General features: G+C 36.8%; 1 protein-coding gene across 1 annotated transcript; it reads right to left on the bottom strand.

The window, feature by feature from the left end:
- Positions 1-21,379, bottom strand: ALX1 (ALX homeobox 1). Its single transcript, XM_052641202.1, has 4 exons — positions 21,154-21,379; positions 17,778-18,082; positions 14,660-14,788; positions 1-321 (listed from the first exon to the last, which is right to left on the bottom strand). Exons 1-4 carry the CDS (start codon positions 21,377-21,379, stop codon positions 1-3), a joined length of 981 nt encoding a protein of 326 aa, XP_052497162.1.
- Between the last annotated feature and the right edge of the window lie 4,457 nt (positions 21,380-25,836).

The following is a 25,836-nucleotide window of genomic DNA, read 5'->3' as shown; positions in this document are numbered from 1 at the left end:
TTACATGGCCCATGAAATATTGGCAGTGTGCTCCTTGGCTTTCATTCGAAGAACAGCGATACTGGAAGACCTCCTTTCAAACTCTGGCTTTGTTTCAAATGCATGTCCATTGGTAGCCCCGGTAAGAAGAGAGTCAGTGAAAAAATTGTTGAGGGGCACGTGGCTGAACTGGTTCTGGTGGTTTGAAAACCCTGTGTAACTGGAATCTGTCCGAGGCGAGTGAGAATAAGGTGTCATACACGAGGAAGTGTCACGTGGTAACATGCATGAAGTAACCACAGAACCACCACTTGCATTTCCTGCCCACAAATTGTTCTGAATCTGGAATATATAAAACAACAAATATTACATTTATGCGTTCTCACTTTTGTTCCTTACTTTTGGGAAACTGAATTTACAAAGTTTTGCTAGCTGTTCTTCGTCTGCTCCTATTGGGTGGTCTATAATTTCATTCTGAGTACATCAAGCAATTACTGAAAAATAATTATTTGAAAGATTCTTCTAGTTTGTTATACTGGAGTGGATCACCAAAACCCACATACCTGACCACATAAAATACTCTCAATACATGTCAATCTCTTGAGGATTCTTTTTACAGTCATGACTTTTAAAATGAAATCTGATTTAATCATTATTTTTAATCAATTCATGTGTTTAGAAAAGTGATTAAAATATGATTAAGTTTAAATATAGTTTCCATCTTTCCAAAGAATATTACACAATTGCATTTTTTTTAAATTTCCATAGCTGACTCAGTGTGGTATTTTTCACTGGAAACCAATGCTGATACCAGGCTGGTTGTTCTTTAGAGATATTTTTAAGCAAAATTCATTTTGGAAAATGTTTACTGTTTCATTGTTTTTCATTCCCTCTAGTCTTGAATATCTCTGTGAATAGGACAGTTATATACATATTTTAAATATTTATTCTATGATTTATATATGATATAATGAGGTTGCAGCAGAATTATAACCTGTAAAGCAGATTTAGAATTCTAAAATTTGACCAATACCCAATAATGGAAGCACAACTGAGTAAAATACTCAAGTATTAGCAAAAATACTATCTGAATAAAAATTAAGTATGAGGTAACAACTTACATAAGATTGAAAACTGAGTTATCACTTGTGCCCAAGAAATTCACAATCATCACATTAAATCCCTATAGGAAACATTTCTATATTGTGCAGTATTATCAGCAAACACAAATTTCTTTAAAGTTACTAGGATACAAAAGAAACACTAAGTCAAATTTGTATAATACGAATTTTTAGGAGGCATCTTAGACCAGCTATTTAAACAAGAGCAAGGAAAGTGATCACACGTACTACTGAGAAGCAGAGAGAAAATTGTGACAAATGGCAGGAGGAGGGAAAAAGCAAGGAAAATGCTGCTTGGTATAGCGCAGTGGAGAGACACAGCCTTGGAATACGAAATTTGAAAATTTATGCCTTTTACAATATTATTACACTAGATTTAGATTTATACTAAACATAACAGCAGTATATATATTTATCCAATCTGGCTTTCTTTTCTTTTTTAAAATCATAATTAGAATACAATAAACAATTACTTAACACATACAGAAGAATAGTTTTCTTATATTTCTTTTTACATAGAAATTTCAGTCTACTACTGTAGCCTCTGGTATACTCTTACAAAACTCAAGCTTAAGCCATACTTTTAAAGACAACTTATTTTCAATTAATATCCAAAATATGTTAATGAATATTCTAGATTACACTGTAGAGACATTACTCTGTAACTCTGAAAGGGCCACTTAACCACTTTCAGGACTGAACAAATATCATCCTTCAGGTGGGGCTTCAATGATTGGCAAGATGCCCATGTCAGTGTTGTTTTTAAAACAGTTCTTTATATATAAGTATTTTCTAAGCTGCTTTAAATATGCCAAATCTGTGAGAGATATCTATAGACCTCTATCTAGCTATGTAACCAGCTGTCCATCATGATTTTCATACTTTATCAATCTTTACATTGTCATGGGCTATGCTGTTTAAATTTTGGCTCATCCTACTATATGTACCCCCACTTTACCCAAAATATGATGATTGGTGTCAGTGATTGCTGAGCTATGTATCTCAAACCAACAGGAGGGGATGTTAATGTCATTATTCTGTCAAACTAGTTCTTCTAACTTGATCTGGGTGATTTTCCTCTGACATTCAATCAAACATTGTGCTACACTGAAAAACCACAGTCACATGTCTGACAAAAGGGCTTTCAGGAAATGAAAGTGAACTTGCTTGCTTACTTTTGAAAAAAATAAATGCAAGGCAAGATAGTGGTGGAGAGAGATTATTTAGGCTTTATGTTTATTAAAGGGTTCCTCAACTTACAAAGCGTGTTGCTAGAAATTATTATTGAAGTCATCTACTTGTATTCCAAATGCACAGAAACATATTTAACAACTAGGTAAAAAAAAAAAAAAAATAAGGAGAGTAAAAGCAAGGAAGGTGATCTATGAATTTAAATAAGTATTTTCACCCTAAATGAATTTAGGAAAATCTCTCCATTTTCTATGACATAAGCAAATATTGTTATTTTGATCAAAACTCCTTACCTCAACATGATCAAGCAAGTTAAATGCATTATTTTTCACAAAACAGAACCTACAGAAAGGTCTTCTGAACAGAACAGATTAATAAAGCAAGTTACTAACAGCAATACTTTAGTTTTCCTGACCAGTGAAGCTGTCACACACTTTGGCTGATATGCCCGGGTTCCATGATCTCTGTCTCTCATCTCTTTCCTGTCTTTCTTTGATTTTCAAACTTCTGGCAAGTTTTCACTTGACTTTGGGGATCTAGATGGTTTCTATATTACAATTGGATGCAAATCATAAAAAAATAATATCCCCAGTGAACAGAGGTCTTGCTTCCTTGGAAGCATTTCCTCTGGAGGTGTCAAACATCTGATGATGACAATCAAGCCCATGCTCATGATATCTAATAGTTATCAATTAATGGCCACGTGTCAAGCATTTTGATTAAAAGCATGATGACTTCTGAATTGTTCCAATTAAAAAAAAATGCTTTTACTATCCCCATTTCGTAAAAGGTAAAACTATAAAACAGAGAGTTTAAGAATCTCACCAAAATTGGATAACTCTCAGGGAGGAGGTCAAATCTGAACCCCGGAAATCTTATGAAATGCTACAATGACATAAAAACTAGTCTTATGAATTGAAATTATTTACTTATTCACAATCCCAAATTTGTGTGTATTTATAAATTCCACTTTCTGAAAGCAAAATTCCCAATGATCACTCACAACTGTTTCTCATCCCCAGGCTTGACACAGTACATGATAAATCCTTAGTAGACATTAATTAAATACTGGAAAATCTCTAAGAATATGAAATTTGGACTGATTCTTCTTGAAGATATAATCAAAATTTTGTGGACAATTTATGCTAACATATCTAAATTGTTTTCTCATGATTTGAATGCCAGAATCACCATACTACACAATCTTAACAAATCATGAAAATTACACAGCTAGAGACCCTGTTGACCCTGTATCTTTAGGAAGGTAATCTTTTCTTTTTTGTTACACACGTATTATCTTATGTTCTGGCGATTATGATTCATTAAGCAGGTAGTGTAGCTGAGGGGCTCTGTACTAAAATAATGGCAAAGATGATAATGGGGCTTCCCAGGCGGCTCTAGTGGTAAAGAACCCACCTGCCCAAACAGGAGACTCACGAGACGTGGATTTAATCCCTAAAGATGGTAAGACACAAAAGCAATTCAGAACATCAACTAGGATAAAGAAACACTATTGAAGCCCAATTTCCTTCCAAATGCAAAAAAATTCTCATACATTTTCAGTTATGTTCAATTTCTGTGATAAGAAGCTCACCCTGTTTTAAAAAAATATTCCATTCCCTCCTGGGGAGCTCTGTAAAAAGGTGTAATTTTCCTCTATTTCTTCTATTTCTGTTCCTTATACAGAATAAGCAGCATCCTTCTTACATGAGAAAATCTTCAAATATCATCATGAGATTATTACACAATCATAAGTCTCTCTTCTCTAAGGATTCTTCATATTGATTTCCAGACAGTATCATTCTAGTCACATTCCTTTGGATGTGCTGGAGGTTGCCAATGCCCTTTCACTCTTATAAACATCCAGCACTGACAAAAGAAAATAATACTCTAGATGTTGTCTGACCACTGTGGGGATAATCTAGCAGCTTTCATCTTTGTTCTAGATCGTCTACTTCTATTAATGTCTGAAGAAGTAATGTGGGTAAACAACCAAGTTGTTTGAGCTTGTAGTTTAATAAATCTACCACTGTTCAGGGGGGCCCCTTCTATGTCTCCTTCATTCCACTCTTCTAAGTGGTCATTTTAAAATGATGTGCTAGAATCTGTAAGTCATATTGTCTAAAACTACGTATTTAACAACACAGAAGTCATACAAAAATCTTACTCTCTGACTTATTAAAAGAAATACTATATTTGCTGTTAAATTTTGAAATGAAAGAACTTTATTTTTTCTAAGATCACTACTTATCTTTCTAGTATTTTTTTATACTGGTTCATAGACACTGCTACAGCTGCTGCTGCTAAGTCGCTTCAGTCATGTCCGACTCTGTGTGACCCCACAGACGGCAGCCCACCAGGCCCCCCGTCCCTGGGATTCTCCAGGCAAGAACACTGGAGTGGGTTGCCATTTCCTTCTCCAATGCATGAAAGTGAAAAGTGAAAGTGAAGTCGCTCAGTCCTGTCGGACTCTTAGCAACCCCATGGACTGCAGCCCACCAGGCCTCTCTGTCCATGGGATTTTCCAGGCAAGAGTACTAGAGTGGGGTGCCATTGCCTTCTCCGTCATAGACCCTAGCACCAAATAAATTTTTGTAAGCTTTTAACTGTATAATATGCAAGAGATTTACATTTAACATTTAACATTTTCAGGAGCAATGTTATTAAATGCCCATATTCTTTTTATATGTGCTTTAAAAAAAAGAAAAGAAAAATGGAAAAAGAAAGATTGTCTGTCTTTACATTTTTTCTTCTTTGTTGTGTTTAAAAGAAGCGGATAATCTAAAAATATTCCATGTTTTAATGTGGTTCACAGCATTTTTTAAAGTTCTGGGGGTATGTTCAAAGCATTGTCCACAGAATTTAGCCAACTGCCTCCCATTAGCATGAAAGAAAGTTTAGCTGACTTACTACTCTCCACTTTGAATGTCTGCCCCTTAATGTTTTTCTAATCAAGTGGAAACCTTGTATATTTAATTATTCCACAGCTTTGAATTTTGGAGGAAAAATTTTTTTTTTGTCTGATTCTTTCCAAACTGAAATCATTTAATGTTCACCTTCCTTCCAAGGAATTAAAAGCAATAATAGCTAAAAGGAGAGGGTTAATATGTAAGTATACATACATATATTAAGAGTTCTTCACTGTGTATCTATATATGTCATGAATTGATGGAACAGAGTAAATCATGGATAGGAAATCATTAACCTCATTTACCTTCACCTTAGAAACTTGATATAGATATATTCTTTACATAACCAAAGCTAGAAAGAATTTAGTATGCTAAATGTGGTATGTACTTCTAATGTATTTTCTGATTTTACTGTAGTGGGGAGTTTTTCATACTTCTATAAAACCTCTTAATCTCAGTTTGTTATTTTTTCCCTTAGTTGTAAAGCAGCATGATGTGTAAAAAAAAAATCAAATAGTTTCCTGATTTATATACTCTATATCTCAATTTATGGTATTTATGGAGATATTAGCCTATGGAATTTAATTTGGATTTAATAGAAACACTGAAAAAATGTGAGAATATAGGAGTAATTTTAGAGCATTCTTAATTTTAAAGCATCTCTAAAGCCAACCAAATAATTTTTTTCCTACTAAAATAAGTTTACTTAATCTTACTCCTCCTATACATATAGACTGTTTCTTTCTGCCACCATCATTTATATGTACACGAGACACACACACACACCAGGATACACGTATTATCCTATACTCATACGACCTTCACATCACAGCCCCAACAGTTCCCTGTGGGAGTTAAAAGGCTGCTATGAAAAAACAGAGAGCAGGGATTCACAAAGAAGTATTTGTGAGAATGTTATAGCAATAGTGTCTTTCCATTAAAATAAAAAAGTTGATTTTGGCTTTTCCTGTTTGACAGAATGCTTACTTTTATTGACTACTCTGACTATTATTCTATACTTACTATAAAGATTTATTACCACATTATCACTATAGAATTTAATTTACCAGATTTTTATATAGCCTCTTTTAAAAAGGCAAACATCACTTTTTACAAAAGTAGTTTGACTTTTTAAGAGACCATTATATTCTTTATTAGCATATCCCCCCTTTAAAATTCAGAGGGATAAAGTAGTAATAAGAATCATACGCTTATTAACTTGCAGATATTTTTAGCTGTTGGGACCTTAGGGTCCCATTAACTTTTCTAGTAACTACCTCAGTAGGCTTCTGGCAAAGAGAAAGCGTATACGTGTTTTTCTAAACATTGAATTTGCTACCAGTGAATAAATAACATACACTGAGACTTTGTGTACCTGGGGAAAAAAAATCCCAAGTTGAATTAGTCACACAGTCAAAAGATAAATCTGAGCACATCTAGGTACTACTTGAGATAGAAATGAGGGTACGTTTTCATCAGAGCCCTCTTATTAGATGTAATTTTAACTAAATATATATATATATATATATATATATATATATATACACACTAAGATTTTGGAGGAATTAATTTCAAAAATTTTAAAAATGTGTTTTAAATGCATAGTATTACTAAGTTGAAGTGGTCAGAAAGTGTTTATTCATCAGAAAAGGATCACATGTTAATTGTTCATTGCTACTTTGAGTTCCTCAATGAAATTTCATCTTAGAAATGTATATATGGATTTCAAACAGGAGGAATGCCTTTTCTGCTAAAAAAAAAACCACTATTAGATGTAATAGTCATGTGAGACTAACAAACTGGAAAGAAATTTGCTATACAGAAAAATAAGTGTGTATCTCTTATTAGTGTAAAACTTAAAGACTATCTCAATTAGTCTCATAAGCAATGTTAGTGTCTGTAAATTTCCAGAATGATATCATATAAATGTTGTTTAAATTTTGCATTATTCAAATAATATTTGAAATATGCTCCAAATAAAAGATATAGGAAACATTAAGAACATCTTTCTTTCCCTTTACTGTCGAATGTGTTCTTAAATTTTAAATTGTGATCATTACAAAAAAAATTTTATAGGAAATCTTACCCTACATACCTTAAAATGAAATCATAGCACTTGGCATTTGCTATTTTAAAAAAATATTTATCCAGCAGCAATTATCAACTGAAGTATTTTCCAATTATTTGTCACTTTATTTTTCACCTATTTTAATGCATGCATGCTAACTACTATTGATTCATGAGTGCCTAATTCATTTTTAATGAGAATTCAACTATTTAAAAAGTTCAGAATTATAAGAAACAAAAATTATAAGTTTTTTTTGTAAATTATAACCTACAATGTAAATCAAGTATGGAAACACAAAGTATTTATACAGTATATTTGTAATCTTAGAGTGTTTCACAAGGTGTCATATACAAGCTTGCAATTTATTCTTAAAATCGTGAGTCAAGTTATCAATTATATTCATCTTATATTTGAGTTAACTCTAATTTGGAATTTTTTTTTTGTTATTTTAAAATCACCTGTGCATTTGCACTAAAAAGTCTATTTAATGCTCCATAACTTAGAATAAAAATGAAAACTCACAGATGCATGTGGTTTAATAAATGTGGTGCACATACAATTCTGGATTAAAGTATATCCTGAGGTTCACACTACCAATAATGGTTTAAACTGCAGGTTTTAATCCAGAAGTTCTCGTAGACTCTTCAGACTTTGATGCTTAATTTCCCCCCTCCTTCTTCCATAAGGTAGTTTTAATATGTATGAACTATTTTTAACTTTTACTTTTTATTATTTTGATAATCTACTCAATTTATTGATTTACTCTTTCCTCTTAAAATACAAAATATGTACAACCAAATCAGTTAAATACAACACTTAACAGTGTTTACTTAACTAAAAGCAAAACAAATTTAAAAAAACAGCTAAGTTATTACTACTAAGTAAAGTCTTTAAATCACATTAAATTTGAATATTACATTTCAAAAATAAGTCTATTTTCATAATCAACAATGTGAAAGCACTTTACTTCCAGAGGATATTCTTTACTTCTTTAAAGTATCCAGAATTACTTTCACCAAATGGAAGAATTATTCACTGTCTATCTGTTCCTTTACTTAATACTAACAAAATCTACCTCCTGCTACACAAAACTTAGTTTTAACATATACATATATGTGAAATACACTTTATATGGTTTTATATAAATATATATTTAATTAAATTAGGAATGGTATCCATTGTAAAAACTATATTGATTTGAATAAATTATATCCTTCTATAACTGTAAATATTTGTGCTTACTATCAGTGATAAATTGTATCACTTGTTGACCTAGTGCTGTTAATACTTTGTCCCTCCATTCATAAAGGAAGTGTCACTGTACTACAATATATGACCATCTCATTGCTTGTTTGAAAGATATGGAATTACTCATTACACAATGCATCTTGTATAGCTACATTATCAATATTTTTAAAAGATCTTGGGATCTTTGTTTACTTCAAATACTTGGGAAAAAAACAGAAATAACAGTGATAAAAATGGTATTTTTTCTAAAGGTAAAAACTGCTCCAGGTGCCTTTAAATCACTAAACCACAGTGGTTAAAGGAAACAAGCTTCATATTCTTTATTTAGCTTAAGTAAAGGCAAACTTCAAGATTAGGAGAGAAACTTGTTGATAGAAGAAGGTAGGGTTAACAATATCTTCATAATCACTATTTTACAGAAACCTTAAAATTTCCTTTTAAAAACCATATAGCAATGTTTGAAAGAGTATATGTTAAGCTAAAAATACTTTACAGCTTTTCATGTTTTTTAAATTATTTTAGTGACTACAAATTATCTATAAAGTGAATCCAACATTTGCTAGGTTCAAACTCCAAGTGGCATATATTTCTAAAGGCTTCAATTAAACAACAGAAAGCAAAAATACTACATGGGTCCTTTTTTACATTTGGGAAATAGATATAATTATGATTCCACTATTTACTAAGTAAAACCTTACTGAAAATTTTGGCAGGAAAACTTTCAACCTTTCTTTTGAAATTTTTGATGAAAAAATATTTTGCAAGTGAGAAAATAATTCTGGTGGATTAAGAATATATACAAATTTTCCTAAAACTACCATATTTATTTGGTCATTCTAATTTAAAGAAGAAAGTGTATTTAACTGAAATTGTTCTTTCCCTGGGATCCCCAAATAGTAAATTTACTCACAGAATGTATTGATTTAAATACTGCAACAAAAAGGGGCATTCAAACCACTTAGCTACTTCTCTACTGCAGAAAAAAAATTAATAATGACTAACGGCTATTAGAGAATCATGACTATTTATTGAGCCCTCATTATGTACTAGGAAATACTTTGCATAAACTATTTTAATTCTCACAAATAACATATGAACTTCTATCACCATTTTATAAATGAAATGTTCCTAGCGGTTAATTTATTTGCCAAAGGTCTAAAAATCTATTAAGTGGCACAGTCAGGATTCGAACCCACAACTACCTGATTGTGAAGCCCGGAGTCATACATTAATCCATGGCCCACCCCAAATCCCAGGATTTAGTTCCACAGACTATTTAGAAATCATTTTAATCCTCTCCATGACAGAAAAAGTATCATCAACATCTTCATCTACACTAAGACCACCAACTCTAGTACCAACTGTACCTCAACTTTACAAATAAAGAATCAAGATCAAGGAAGTCCAGAGACTTTTTCAAAGTCACCTAGCTAGTAAATGATCAAGTTAATGTAAGCTTAATCTGAACTAAACTAATGGCGCAAAATAAACACTTATTCTAAGTGTGAAGGCTGGCTATAATCTTTCGATTGGTCATGTCCGACTCCTTGTAACCCCATGGACTATACAGTCCATGGAATTCTCCAGGCCAGAATACTGGAGTGGGTAGCCTTTCCCTTCTCAAGGGAATCTTCCCAATCCTGGGATCGAACCCAAGTCTCCAGCATTGAAGGCGGATTCTTTACCAGCTAAGCCACAGGAGAAGTCCATAATCTTTCTATAAAATATGTGTAACTTAACAAAAAATATTTTGTTCACCAAAAATAATTATTTTAAAGATGCTTTGGTTTTAATAAATTAGAAACACATTAGAATCTAATGTTGATAGATACTTGCTTGGTTCTTAAACTCAAGGACAAAATTTTGTGAGTCTCTTTTGGTGTGCTAGATATAGTCTGCATCAAGAAATGTTTGCAGAATTTGTAATATCTAATTTGCAATCTGTCTAGAAAGCAGGAGATTTTGTCTGGATCATTTGTATAACCTCTGTGCCTAGAACAAGACCGAGCATGTATCTGTTTGGTAAAATGCAAAACTATACAATGATAAAACTCTGGAAGAAAATGAATTAAGCTGAAAGGAGTCTGCAAAATCTTTCTAGTCTATTTCTTTCAAAGAGGAAAAGTTAGCTGCTTAAGACCACAGAGCTGGTTGAGAGCAGAGATTCAGAAACCATCTGTTTTATTTAAAATAGACTAATTTTGTTTTATAATGTACTCCTGAAAACTGAAGTGAACCAAAACTTTTTTCACATCTATTTGGTGTATATATAATTTGCTTAATACTGTGATGATACAATGTGAGTAAGAACTGAATCATCTTTTAAATACTTTACATCCTAAATGGCGTGGCAGACATTTTTACACAATCCACCACAAGGTCGGTGAGAAAGTGACGCATTGACTGAGGGAAAATTGAGAGGAGGCTTCCAGGTTTAGGTGAGGGAAAGGGAATTCAAGATAGAGGGAAACAGATTTAGCACAAGCAATGAGACTCTCTTCTAAAGTATCATGTAATGGAGAACATGGAATAATTTAATTTAGCTATACTGTATTGACAAATGGTAACTGATATTGTGACCCAAAATAGAGCTTTAATAAAAAACACTACTAGTTTCACTACATCAAAATATACTACCTTTCATCACTACTGACATCACAGTACTCACACTTTTATTCGCTTTCAAACATAAGCAAGTTTTAAAAAAAGAGTATCTTAGTCTAAGAAGTATCTACATTTTTTAAATGTTTTATTATTTAGGCATTTTTCCTTTCCAAAGTAAGGTGATGTTTCAGGGTCAAAATTGAACTATTTCAAGACTCAGTGTTGGTTTAAGGAGAAAATGTTGCATAAGGAGCCCGGGACTCCTGAACTCAAAACACTTGGGCTCCAATTCAATGAGTTAATGGCTATAAGGAGGAAGCCTGGCTTAAAACAAGCCCTCAACTGGTAGTTACTATTTTTACTGTTACAGCTGTTGTTACTACAGTGTAATGAAGACCAGTGAAAACAAAGTATTTATAACATTTTAGAAAGTATTAATTACTATTCATAAATAAACATTATATGTTATATATAGATACTTTATGCTAGGTAAGATTATGATACAAAGGCTTACTATTATGAGTGAGCTGAAGGAGGTCATTTTCTAAACCATTTCTGGTTTTGATGTATTTCTGCGTATGCTTTTGCTTCCCTGCCAAATTGCTAATTCTTTATTTCTGTCCTGCCGCCAACTTTTTCTAGTTCCAACTTTTTTGTAATTAATAATTTTTTTCTGTAATTAGTAACAGTAACCACATTCAATGTCTTATTGCACTGAGTTGGTTAGACTCTTTCAATTCCTATTTTTCCCATTATAAACTATTTTCAAGCCACATGATTTTTTTTTTTCTTTTTAAAAAGCAGTTTCCTTAGGCTGAGTCTTGAGACATGACTTTGGCACAGTTATTTTTTCAAACAAACGAAAATAAAGTCAACCACATATTTTTAACTGAAACAGAATTTTCCCCTGACTTTCTTTAATACCTAGAGTGGGGAGTAGCAGACACTTGATTTCAGAATTTTTGGTAACCAAACATTAAATGACTTAGCAATACAGAAAAGTACTGTGGATTTGACAGTATTTTTATTATTGTTGATGAACGCACTGTCAAAACAACTTCAACATATGATGTCTGTGTTTCCACATTTAAATTTTGAGATGGTATAACCAAATATACATAAAAATTATGGAGAACCCACAAAGAGAAATTAGTGCAAAATTCTATTATCTCTGAGGGGAATTTTTTAAATTAATCCTTTGTTGGCGTGAAAAAGACCATCAAATGTATAATTTGACCATACCATTTCCTTTCCTGCTTGAGCTACTAGGTGACCTCATTCTGCTAACTGCTAATATCAAAAGCTATGAGGCACAATAACATAATGGCAAGATAATTTTAGGGGGTGACTAATATTAAGGGTGACTAGTTACAATGTATTGTTATATTAAGTTTTTACACAGAGCTTAATTGGTGCAAGGCCCTATTTTACACATTTTACAATATTCTAAAGAAGAAAGAGGGGTTAGCAACAAGGCAACTAAGAGCAAGGAGCAGAAAAGTGGAAAATAGAAATAGGAACAATGAAAGGAATGAAGACTGAAATAAGGTGAAAAAAAGGTACGCTGCAGTCAAGTGTTGTGAGAGACTTAGCAGTTAGACTGCTTAAAGTCTACATGAAAAGAATTCACAATTTGTGACTTTATTATTTCTAAAGTCATCACAAGTAGTTTAAAACTATGTAAAGTATATGCCATCTCTGTTATTTTTCTATTGTTATTTCACTGGTTGGCAGTGAACATTTTCTGCTCCCTTGAACTGAACAGCAGATCTGAATAATGCGACATAAGTCTTATGCTCTTTTGCTATTAATCATTTAATCATGTTACTTACCCTTAAGAGCCACATTGCCTCTGCTTAAATCTGAGCTTTACTACGCTAATAAAAGTGAGTAAATATCTCACTTTCATTAGTGGCAATAAATACCTCGCCTCTCTGTGCCTCAGTTTCCACATATAAAAAATGGGAATTAATATCACCTACTGCATAAGGTTACTGCAAGGATTAAATGAGTTAATAAATGTACACTGCTTAGAACTGTGACTGACAGAGAGGGCTATCGTCTTGCTAACAACTAGGAAAACTGCAGTGTCTGCTCCCTTGGAACTTACCGCCTAGAGGAGAAACATCCTTGCAGCATTTTGCTTAAAACTCAACTAGGACACTCAAAACATGTGCTGATGGTAAGTAACCAGGGGATACACATATTTTTAAAATAGGAGAAAATATAAAGGAACTACTTTAAGATAAACTTTCTGAAGTAAGGGAACTAAGATTCCTCTTAAGGTATGGGCCTTTATTCAAAAGGTACCCGTATCACTGGTCTTTAAGGAAACTGCAGTGGCAAGGCTTAGCTGTACCAGCCCTTTATAGACCGCCCTGTAAGGAACCACTCGTGTGATCATGGACCAATTCTCTTTCTTAACTCATCTGGGTCTGGTTTCCTGACTTTTAAAATGAAGGAACTAGGTGACCTCTAAGGCTCTTATTCACATATAATATTACATTAATAAATTTCATGAATTTTTATTCATGGAGGAGTGAAAGTCTCAAGATAGATTTTTTTCAAATCATGAAAGGTACAAGAACACAAAGACAGCATGAAATTAAAACACTGAATTCATGCTCACAAGGTATGAATTTACAGTTCAAGAAAATGAATATCCTTAAGTTTGGGCTATGATGACTTGTTCACTGGACTATCAAAATATTCCACCAGTATATGTGTTACATATTCATTTTCCAAGTAGTCTCTTACAACACACATCATTAAACAATACGGAATTAAATAACAGATGGCTTGTTCCTTCTAATACACATATTCTTTATGTAGCAAATACAATTCTGAATATTATAATTCAGTAGCAGGAAAAATTAATATCCAGTTACAAAAACAAAATATATTTATGTGCATTACAAAGTATGAAAAAACAACCCTCTCTAAATTAAAAGAAAAAATTAGAGGAAAAATTTTTCTAAATACTCTTAATGAGATACAATTTAAAAATTAGGTCCAGAACTAATTCTATACATGTTTTAAGTCACAAAGGGATAAAATGTTTCCTTGAAACAGTAAGCAGTTTCAAAGCTGAAAAGACAACATAGGAGAAAAAGTAGTTTTAAGTGGAACTGAAGGTTTCATCAGCCACATTTAACAGTAGGTTATGGTACAGTTCGTAAAAAAAGAGCCACAGAGCCTAGCAATGTTTTATGTATTTTAAAAGTTAACAAAGGGAGTAAGTCCGAATTATCAAAATGCACACTAATTAAGAGACATATTATTGAATGATGCTACTTAAGTTGTTGCAATGTACACCAAAGAAGAGACCTCGAAATATTTCAAATGAATGGCTCTGGAAAAAATAAATAAAAATAAATATTTTAGCAAAATAAAATTCTAACAAACATGGAAACAATTTTTGGAGATTAAATTTTTCATTCTTAACTATTATATTAGATGTGATAAAGCTTACACTAGCCCTTTTAAGAATATACAAACCACACTTGTGTATCTCAGTGTTCTGTGCAATTTTACCATACCTGTGGATAGCTGTCAGTTCTTGGCAAAACTGATATGTCATAGGTGGCAGCAAAATGGCTCTTAGCTTGTTGGATCTGGCCATAACGTTCTCTTTTTCTCCACTTGGCCCTTCGATTTTGAAACCAAACCTAATTTTTTAAAAAAGTAGAATTTCAGCTAAGGAATAGCTGGTAATGCAAATATGATGGTCAAAGACGTTAAATCAGAAAGGTAAACCAGGTCAAGAAAATTACAAAAGCAGAAATGTTTTTATATTAGAAAGGGATCCACAAGTTTTACTTTCTATTTTATTTTACCCCGATATGATAAGTGCCATGTCTACTAGGCAATACAGTTTAATAGAATCAGACAAGATGTTTTCAAAACTTTATTTAATATGTCTGAGCCTCTGTTTTTTTTACTTATGGAAAATAAAAAAGAATTAGATCCTTGAAGATTCCTTATATCTCCAAATGATCATAGATAATAATCCTCTCTCAGAGAATGCAAGTCTGAAAGACACTCATAACTTTTTAATTTGGGGTTATGTATATAACATGAACTCAGCCAATCTATAACCAAATTAATATCTAAGTCTGTCAAAACAATTATCTTTAAAACATGTCACAAAGTGGAGGCTCTTCTGGGCTGTACCCAGACTTACAAAAACTTAGAAAAATGTAAACAAACACATTACATCTAAAACATATGGCACCAGCAGAAAGACAATGATTATTTAGAAGCAAACTAGTAGGAGTACATGTTACATTGAGTATGATAAAGATTATGGGTAAAATGGTATCATCTGAAGCTGAACGATGGTTTTAAAATATACAAATTGTTTATAACATAAATTGTGTCACTTATAAGATTTTCTCTTATAGAAAATGCTCACAAAATCGTAAAGATAATTTCTCCAATGTAAAATACTTATGGATAATATAAATTTTAAAAGAAATAGGACAGATATAATCAAGTGTCAAGAAAGCCAGTGTATTAGTATGGCCTCCACACAGTTCCTAAACTATTTTCCAAATTTCTCTAACTAATTATATAGTAGAAACATCTATTCTATCATCTGTCTTCCTCAGAGGTTAAATATTAACCAGCTCACACTTGTAAGATCTCCAGAATCTTCACTTTAATATTTTAGGTATTAAAAGGTTATATAGAAAATTAAATTCAACATGTATAATTTGATATATAATTTACATGAGCAGCTTTCTGAAGGCTGTTTAGTCTTCAGAGAACTGTCTTCAGAATACAAAATATTTAGGAAAAAAAGCTGAAAATGAATTATAAAAATGCACAATGTAAACAAGCATTTCACTAAAATTTATTTGAACTTTTTATGCTTTTTTGTATTCAATTCTACTCTTTTATATCTTTTCCTTCACACTTATGGAGACATGTTAATATTCAGTCTGGAGTGTAAGCAAGTATTGCAAATTTAAGATGGCAGTTTGAACAGTTCTCAGAAGAAGGCGAAGAGAGCTACCTGTTCAGATGGTTTCTTAGAACACTGCTGGTGTGTATTACCCACTATATTCAGGACTTAAGACAACATTAACAACAAAACAAAGCAAAACACTTTTTTATTTTCTCCATAGACAGGCACCAAGAGCATACTAAGGGAATTTAGTAATGAGGGCTTTTTTCTTTAGAAGAAAACCTTGACAATCACTTTAAAATAGGTGCTGATTACCACTCTTATGCAAAAAGCAAGGAAACTATCTGAGTAAATTAGGTTCAGGCTGGCTCTCTGTGCCTATTCTTAGAGCAAAATTAACTAGCACTTGATGAAATGTTAAGTGCACAGCTGATCATCTATGTGTAAACATATTTTTCTATGGTTATGAGTATAACTAATTTAAATATATGAACACAAGACCAAAAAACTCACGGGTAGGGTTTGTGCTACCGCTTGACAATTCTCAAATTCTTTCTTAGGACTGACTTTCTGCATATTTACTTCCTGAACCAAGATAAAATAATCATTTGTCTCTATAAAGCAAAAATCCGCTGCTTGTTACTCCTGCGCCACCAGATGTTGTCTTTAACAATGTGTAAGAGACTTACAATGGGTCAGTCTTCAGAAGGAATACTATTATTCCATTCAGAACAAAAATTTATTTCTTTATTCTAGTGGTTTATGGAAATTGCAAAATTCAGTATTATTTTTTTTAGAGTCGTAAAAACACACAAAAAGAAAAAGGTCATGCTCCTGAATTAGTCTTACTTGCGAACTAAGAAAATTGTTTAAAACTATCAGGGCTAGGAAAAATAAAATACACTTAAGAGGTAGAGTTTTACCCAGTATTTTTGTTTTTTCAAATTATTAAAAAATTTAGTATACTGAATCATCTAATTTGATAATTTGAACACATTTTACAGATATAACAATTGAATTTATACATTTAAAAGTTACTTTTAAGATTATTATTCCTACTGCTTTTGAAAAAAATCATGTAAGTTATCCAGATTTTTAAAATCACAATGGAAGGCATGTATTGACAATTGCTGGGACTAGAAAATTGTAGATGTGCTTATACAACTTTTCTTTAATTATGTATAGTGAAAATAGTTTACGGAATACCTTACAGCTGAGAGTTTGTGAGACTGTTGTTTTTTTGTTTTATCATAACTCCAACCTCGGTAAAATTATAGATGCTTATGGGCCATTATACAAATAACTTACAAATCTAAGGTATATAATCCAAAAAGAGCTTTATAGCTGATAGAAAAATAAAATATATGAATTACTAAATTGGAGAGCTATGGTTCTGGGTTCTTGTCCTTTAAAGCTCACTTTTTGAAATCAGAGGTTTGTTATCATATTCCGTTCTTTTAAAATAATCATTAGCTTTTATGCCTAAGTAATAAGTCAAGTTCTTTTCTCTTAGGCTTGTGTGTGAGTTGTTAAATCATTTGCAAGTAAACAGTAATATTAGTAGACTTACATGCCTCTGCTACACTGTTCTCCATCTTCAGCAGGAGAATCAGTTTCTGCCTTTGTGGTAAAACTTTGGAATAAACTGTGGTAAAACTCTGTGGCAACTATGGAATCATTCTAACACTACCCCCCAACCACCTCCCCGCTCCGAACACACACAGCCTCCAGCCTTCATTGGCTCCTACCTGGACCCTGGCCTCAGTCAGCTCTGTCCTCAGAGCAAGCTGTTCTCTGACATACACATCCGGGTAATGGGTTTTTTGAAAGACCTTTTCCAGCTCCTCCAGCTGCAGACTGGTAAAGGTGGTTCGGTGTCTCCGCTTCTTACTGCTGGATACGTTGCTGTCACATTTATCCCCAAGTTCATCCAGTTCTCCCTTCTCTGGGATCCCTTTCACGGGAGACAGCCGGAGACTGTTACAGTTGTCCATGGCTCGATTTAGCTCTGTGTGAAGAGGCTGTCCTTCTACTTTAGTGATCCCATAGTTCACTGCGCCCAGAGAGGGGGGAAAAACAGTTCTCAGCATTGCAAAACACCTTGATGAAAGAATTAAGTTGAAGTGATACAGAGCATCAGGCAGGTAGTCTGTTACGATTTATCGTGCCAGTGTTGACTTGATCATCATATTATCTACTATTGGGTTTCCCTGGTGGCTCAGCTAGTAAAGAATCCCCCTGCAATGTGGGAGACCTGGGTTCGATCCCTGGGTTGGGAAGATCCCCTGGAGAGGAGAACGGCTACCCACTCCTGTATTATTGCCTGGAGAATTCCACAGACTGCATAGTCTATGAGGTTGAAAAGAGTCAGACACGACCGAGTGACTTTCACTTTATCTATTATTATTAATTCACTTTGGGCAAGTTTAGAATCATCTAAAAATGTGTACATGGAACTTACATAATTTGCCAGCATCACATATAGTTCTGTTTTTCAGGTTTAATGTAATATTTATCCAGATAATTTATAATCAAAGTAGTCAAAAGATGCTCTGGTTAAAAAAACAAAACTAAATGACCATAATTTTTGAAAAGTGAGCCGAATTTCACGTCTTATTTACTCACAGCAGACAAAAGTAAGCTACTAACAGGGCTCAAAAAGGACATTTCGATTTTAAATACTGTCTGTAAACCAAAATCCATACTCTTCTCAAAGTTATATTTCTTCTCCACACAAAATCTATGGACTACAAATTTAAGAAATGGCATTGTTTCTAGTATATTTCCAATATTTCAACCGCATATCATGTCCACATTTAACATTTTAATTTTAAAAAGTGACCTACTAAGTCAAAAAAAGAATTTTTCATCCGTTTCTAAAAGTGTTTTTACAGAAAAGGATAAGATTTAAGTAGACTTCTTTAGCTTAAAAACTCACTTGGAGTTATCTAAACATGTCAAATTTATGCTTAACTCTTTTAAAACATCAAATTGTCCTAAGATAGAAAGCTTTACTCTTCCTTTCAGTAAAGCACAGAAATTGAAACATCTATTAGAAGATTACAAAGGATATCATCTGGCATTCTGTTTAGGGGTGTTTTAATTTCAGTAATTTCCTCCAGATTCGATTGTGCCCCACACACAAATATAATGGATACACATAACGAAATAGGAAACATTTTTTTAAGTCGGCTCAACCATAACAATCATTTCCAATGAACTGCTATACTTTTTTCGTTTTTGTCTATTTTTAAATTCTCTCTTACAACGTATTTTTAGCTTTTTTTACAATGTATTTTAGCTTTACTTTAGTCATTATACGAATGTATTGAACTCTAGTACCTAGGTAAAGCAAATACCCAATTGCCTTTAGGCAAAAAAAAAATATGTGATGTAAAACTAAATATAAAAGAGAGCCTTGACTGATTAACAAACAATACAGTTTTGTCTCTGTGGGCAGAGTTAATGGGGAACTGCGGTAATTAGCGATGGGGGAGGGGAAACAGGCGTTTGAGGGTAAGGGCATCTCAGGAAAAAGGCAGGAACTTTCCTAAATTTAGCGGACTGCTTGTTGCCTACATTCTCCTTACTTAAAACTTTCCTATTAAAATCCATCCTAACAGTGTGATGTTCTTTTAAAACTTTATAAAGTATCAAAAATCACCTATTTCTCTTATTTTTGGAATCCCGACAATTTAAATAAAATATTATGATTCTTATCCAGCAGTCAACAGAGGACATTTCAGAACCATTTAAAAACAAATCCTGTCCATGGAAATAACTTTATGGATACACTTTAAAATTCCAAAATATAAATACTGCAATACAGACAGAAAGTCAAAACTTCAGTATATTAAAATAAAATTATTTTTTCGCGTCTGTCTAAATAAATGGGACTTAACGGATTTTTCTCTATCGTTTGTTCCTTTATTTTTTTTTATTTAACCTTGCAAGTCAAAAGTAACTTGCAACGCTGAACAAAATAAGTAAAATATACGAGGCCTTTTTTTTTTTTTTAGCTTATTGCGTACTAAGTATTTAGAAGAGGAGCTACTATGAGCCAGTGGCTCGCCAGATTGTGAACCTCCATTAAAATAGGGGGCGGGAGGCTTGTTGTAAATATTTCACACTTAATTCGTTTGTTATTTTAAAGCAACCCGCTCCTTACAGCTTAACTGTGGAATATATACAATGATAAGGAAAAGTCTTCTTGGAATTGTAAACTTGCTTTAGCTGTCGCGATCTGAAAAAAATAGGTTTGTATTGGGTTACAAGATAGAAAAGATAGATGGTTTGTTTTGATAACATTTTGACTTTGAGATACTTGGCCATTCAAAGTCGAAGATTTCACCCAGAAGCATTCCGAAAGGCTTCTTAGGCGACTTCTACCGTGGAGTCAGAAAAATCAGACAATGCGGAATTCGCGAGTGAGTGATTATATCGGGGATTCTTCGCCCAAAGCTATGTAAAGTGATTTGGCATTTAAAAAACATTTATGTTGTTGCAGAGCAAACCCAAAGAAGCAGAAATCACAAATCCACAGAAACTCATCTAGTAAGCCTCTAACTTCACAAAGAAAGATATCGTTACGTCTTGAAAAATTAAAAAAAAAAAAAAAAAGGTTTTTCACCTAAGTTTTCTTCTTCGTGACGGCAGTGACGTCCTCTAACGAGCTGTGATGGATTTCAGCTCCCCCGGCCCAGGGCAGCGCGGCGGGCTCGCAGAGGAAGCGCGCTGTCTCGACTCAATTACGCTCTATTTAGCGCCCTATCAGTTTACGCCCGGGTCCTGGGTAGCGGGACTCCAGGGCCCGTGAGGAACGCGACTCGGCAGCAAAAATAGAACCGCGAGGATGCACCCCAGGGGCGCGGGCTCCTTCCTTGGCTTCTCCACCCCTACCCCCGCTAAAGTCTGCAGCAGCCCGAACTCCGCTTCCTAAAACCACCACTGTTCCACTGCCCTCCTCCGCCCTCCAGCTCTCCCGCTCCCCCTTCCTTTCCTTCCTTCTTTCCTTCCTGTTTTCCTTCCTTCCCTCCGTCCTTCCCTCCCTCCCGGTCCCGACCGGTCCCCGCCCTCGGATTTGCGGGTGGGCTTCCGCGACCCCCCTGAAGCAGGGGGACTCACCGCTGCTGTCCTGACAGGGCGAGGTCCTCTCCAGGCGCACGTGATGCTCGGCGCGGGGCAGGGGCCCGAAGGCCTGCACGCATTTGCCCGCCGACGCTTTGCTGTAAAAGGACTCATTGTCCAGCGTCTCCATAACGTGCTCCAACGCGCCTCCTGCGCCCATGTAAAAATCACTGTTTTTACTCGGTGGGCTCTTGAGGGCAAACTTCTCGCTCAGAAACTCCATAATCCTGGAAGGCTGTCGCAGAGCTCCCGGGAGCTCGGGGGGCTGGAGCGCGCTGGGGGAGGGAGCGAGTGGGCGGGAGGAGGGAGGGCCGGAGAGGAGGGAAGGGGAAGCGAGCGCTGCGGCGCCTGGAGCTGCCCGGCTCCGAGCCCTTTAAGACGTCCCGGCTGCAAAGGGGGCACCCGAAGTTGCTTTTATATCTTGAAACTCAGCTGGGCTCCTCGGGCAACCTCCCAGATCTAATGAATATGAAAATAGGCAGGCGACTAAACTCCACCCCGGGCCCCCCCTCCGCCCCCCACCCTACCCCCATCTTCCCCCTACTTACCAGGGCAGGGCGCGTCCAGGCCTAGGTTAGACAGACAGCTCCATTTCAGACAAATGCCAGCAGGGACGAGGCCACAACACTCAGAAACATTGTCGCCGCGACAGTGGACTGGCATTTCGGAAGAGCTTGGTGAGATCGCAAGGCAGTTAACCTTCCACTCCCCGCGCTTTGCGTCCTCCGGGGCCACCCGCCCAGCACCGGGTCCCCACCCCGCCCCCACGCCGGCCACTCACTACCAGAAAGATTTAGAGACGTCTTAAGAACTTGAAAGGAAGTAATGCTCTAAGGGGCTTTTATTTCATCCGTAAATCGTTTATGTGGAAGATCCACATTAATCCGAAGCCCAAGAAGCCGGATACGTGGGCAGCTATTAACTGGGCTGGCCGTGATCGAGGGGCCGCTGCTTCTTCCAATCCCGAAGAGTTCGGCGTCCGGGCGCTCTCGGCGCTTACGAACCCGTGGCCTTTCCTTTCTTTCTGGAATGCGGCGGCGTGTGGATGTGGTGGCAATGGGAGAGGGAGGCCGAGCAAGGCATTGAAACCATTATACCAATAGCAACCTCATTTCTCCACCCTCTCCCGCCCTCCCCTTGGTCCACGATTTTATCATTAGATCCAGATTATTTTAACCCCGATAGGAAAAGTGCCTCCTAAGGGTCCTTACTATAGGCCAGAGGGGTTACACAAAGGGGTTTATGAAAGAGTAAGGCGTTCATCGTGGTTTTTAAAAGATGATTATTTTACTTTTAAAGAGTTGCGATGGAGTTTGGAAAAGCACGTACGGGGAGCGACGGGCGCGCGCGGAGCTGGGCGCACTGGCTAGGCGGCGTCCCGGCGCGGGCTGGGCCGGGGCTTCGGCTCCCGCCCGAGGGGATGGGAGGAGGCTGGGGAGCTGGCTGCTCTCTGAGGGCAGAGTAGCGCTACGGGGTGGAAAGCCCCTCTGTGAGGCTTTAGAACTGCCTTTGGTTTCGGAGGATCCCGCCGCGTCGGAGGGAAAAGCGTTCAGTGCCTTGGGCAAGAAAAGGCCGCCATTAGCAACAGGCCTCTTAAACTGGCAAATTTGGTGAAAACTCCCATAAGTTGGGCATTAAGGGTTGCGCCCTCCACGAGAGGCCTCCGCCCGACAGCCTTTCTCGTACAGGCCTTAGCCGCGCCGACGGCGTCTCCCCAGCCCAGCGGGGCAGCAACCCCGCAGCCTTGGGCACACCGGGCACCCCCGATCCTGGCGTGGCGAGGCCAAGCCCAATTCTGGCGAGCCTCCGGAAGGGCTCGGCAATCTCCATATTCTTCAGGGTCTTGGCTGACCTAGGACTCACTGGAGACCGTCTTCGAGGCCACAGTGTGCCGCCCAGCCGGGCAAGAACAATGATGGAGCGCTCCGCATCTCAGACTTGCGCCTCAACACTGCTTTAGAAGCGCGGCGGGTCTTCAACCCGGATCGGGCCGAGTGGACCCCGAACAGGCGGCCCCGGAGCCGCAGCCTCGCTCTCTCGGGACGCTTCTCCGGAGCAGGGGCACGAGATCGGTTAGTTCACGTGGCGCCGCGCCCGGCCTGGTCTTGAGCGCTCACTCGGGTTCCTGCGAGTTGACACTATTCCTGAATGATGTAACTTTTCCTGTATTATTATTACTATCTCCAAAGCCAGACAGCCGGCATCAACCACTAAATTGTTAAATCTCCAAGGGGCGCAGTCAAAGAAAAGCTTTCGGAGACTGCGGTGAGGGAGAATTCCAGATTGCACCAAGGCGCAGGAACTCCTAGCCTGGCATCCAGGGATGGGAGGAGGGGGCAAATGTGGCGGGGGTTGGGCGGGAGGGCAATGCCAAGGAAAAGCTGGCGAGAAAGTACCCTGGAGCATCCTGTCCATGCTTAAGGAGGAGAAGCAGGCTGTGTGCTTCCTGAGCTCCTGCCAGCGGATCCTGGACCGCCCCTGTAGGAACGTTGGATGTTATCTACTCAGTCTTATGCGGGTTGATGATTTTTTATTCTCTCCTAGCCCCTTCTGTACCTTACCTTCAGATGCTCTGAAAGTACTTTCTCTAATAGACACGGGGAGGGTAAGATAAATGGTCGTTTAATAGGTTTTTCAGAAATTCACAGCAGCAAGAACAACGCCTTGCTGATTTGAGGAAATATACAAACAACTCCTAGCTATAAACTTAGTTACATCGTAGAGCTCTGTCAGCTTGTTTATAAATATGCGTCTTAAGAGCCCTAAATTCCCTGAAAAACATTCGGTGTCTCTTAAATAAAAGACATATGATGCAAGCTTTAGAGTACTTTTAAACCAATAAAGGTCCAGCTCGCAGAGAAAACTACAGGAGAGCCAGGGTCGACAGCTGCATAGGAAAGCTGTTTCCACCCCACACCTCAACCCCACTTTTGATGGTCGTGGTTGGCGGGATGGATGCAAGGTGTCACCAACCCCACTTAGTATCCCTGAAGCCTCTTGGAAATGCAAACGTATTACACAGAATCCCGTATGTTTGGGGACATGTAACCACATGTGCCCAAAACAGAGGGAACAGCTAATGACAAGCTCCCATAACGAATGCTTAATCTGCAGTTGTTGGCAAGAAGCTGGGTCTCTGGTTGCCAAGAGCTGAGTTAAATGGATTCTGAGAGGTTGAGATGCAGGTTATGGTCACTTCACAGCTCTAACCATTGGAGCATTAAATAATAAAATAATACTAATTAAAACAGCAATAGTTAAATGATTTCTGGAAGTCATAAGAAGGGAGAAGAAACTGGAGGCTAATTGGGTTGGAGTCTGTCTCATTCCCCCTTAGATCTACCTGGACATTTTCTGCCTGGTGCTTTGAAGATAACCTTCTTAGAAATTGACCATAGCACTTTGATAAATACTTGGAACTGCTCTATTCAGAGCGGACATTGAGCTTTCCTCTTCAGCAGGCTTTAAAAACCTGCTTCTAATCCACATTCCTTATCCTAGCCCTCCCCAGTTCCAATCAGTTAGCATGGCTAGGGCTCCAGGGGCCAGTACTTAAGGAATCATGGCTGGCAAGAGAGACTCAGTTTATTAAACCACATTCTCACTGGGATTTTATCTCAGCACACTCAGTCATCATTCTCAGGCCCTTATTTCCTCCACCTTTCTATTTTGCCTTGGAGAGAACTGTTCGTCACTTTCCATACCTGGAACCTGGGTTCCAAACCCAGGATTCAGCTCCCCATCTTTCATATTAGTCAAGAAATTTACCTGGCTGATAGCACTTGCAGGAGGTGGTGGGAATGGGGTGAAATTGGAGTAGGAGAGGGGATGTAGGAGTAGCAGACAGAGATGGGAGGACATCCACTTCTTTTAAATCCTAATAAAATTTGTGACATTCTAGGATGCCAGGGCTTTCAGCTCCCTGAATAGAGCTACTGATGCTTCTTCTTCCCACCTTCTTGATAAGACTGAGGCACAGTGAGTCAGGAAGGAACGTGCAGAGTCCTGGAAAGGAAAAGGATGAGGGTTAACATGACCTACTGCAGTCTCAGCCTCTTTGCAACACTGTTTTCTTATTCCTCTGGCACCAAGGATGCTAACACAGTGGGAAGGCTAGTTTGTGAAGTGACTCTGATGTTCCGATTTGAAGTTACATTTAACATTCTTGCAACCAGTTTGCGGTTGCTGCTGCTGTTGTTAGGTGCCAGCTCCCCAAACACAGTGATTTGGGGTATGTTTAAAGTCTTCTTTATTTAGCACCCTTTAGAGCCTAGAATTAAAGTATCTGAGTAAACTCAAACTAGTTAAAGTCTGTTGAAATGACAGACCCCAACCCCCATTGCCCCACACACAAAGGTAATTCAGCTAAGTCAAGTTCAGATAAAGGATTGGCTGCCAGTTTGACTTATTACATTTAAAAAAATTCTCACGGTCTGAAAGCTGCTTTTGATGCTCCCCTCCCCCACGAGAATATATTTTGGGAAATGAAAAATATTTTGAGTACATGCATCAAAGCAACAGTTTTTGTGTATACCACTATGGTTCCTTTCTCAACTTATTGAGAGAAATATCACACTTATATAGTAATAGTGGGAATGTCAAGATAGGGTTGCAAGAATTCTCATCTTAGCCCTTTCTTTTTTTGGCAAGAGTTTGAGGCATATTGGTAAGTAACGCTAG

The sequence above is a fragment of the Budorcas taxicolor genome, chromosome 5 (assembly GCF_023091745.1).
Source record: "Budorcas taxicolor isolate Tak-1 chromosome 5, Takin1.1, whole genome shotgun sequence".
Lineage (NCBI taxonomy): Eukaryota > Metazoa > Chordata > Mammalia > Artiodactyla > Bovidae > Budorcas > Budorcas taxicolor.
This window is presented reverse-complemented; position numbering and strand designations above follow the sequence as displayed.

What these genes read in the sequence shown, in the direction of transcription:
- ALX1 (XM_052641202.1), bottom strand. Translation starts at nt 21,379, where the DNA reads ATGGAGTTTCTGAGCGAGAAGTTTGCCCTCAAGAGCCCACCGAGTAAA. An exon ending in GCCCTGTCAGGACAGCAGCG is followed by an intron (nt 18,083 to 21,153) that starts GTGAGTCCCCCT and finishes CTCTGGGCGCAG; the next exon opens with TGAACTATGGGATCACTAAA. An exon ending in TGACTGAGGCCAGGGTCCAG is followed by an intron (nt 14,789 to 17,777) that starts GTAGGAGCCAAT and finishes TTAAAAAATTAG; the next exon opens with GTTTGGTTTCAAAATCGAAG.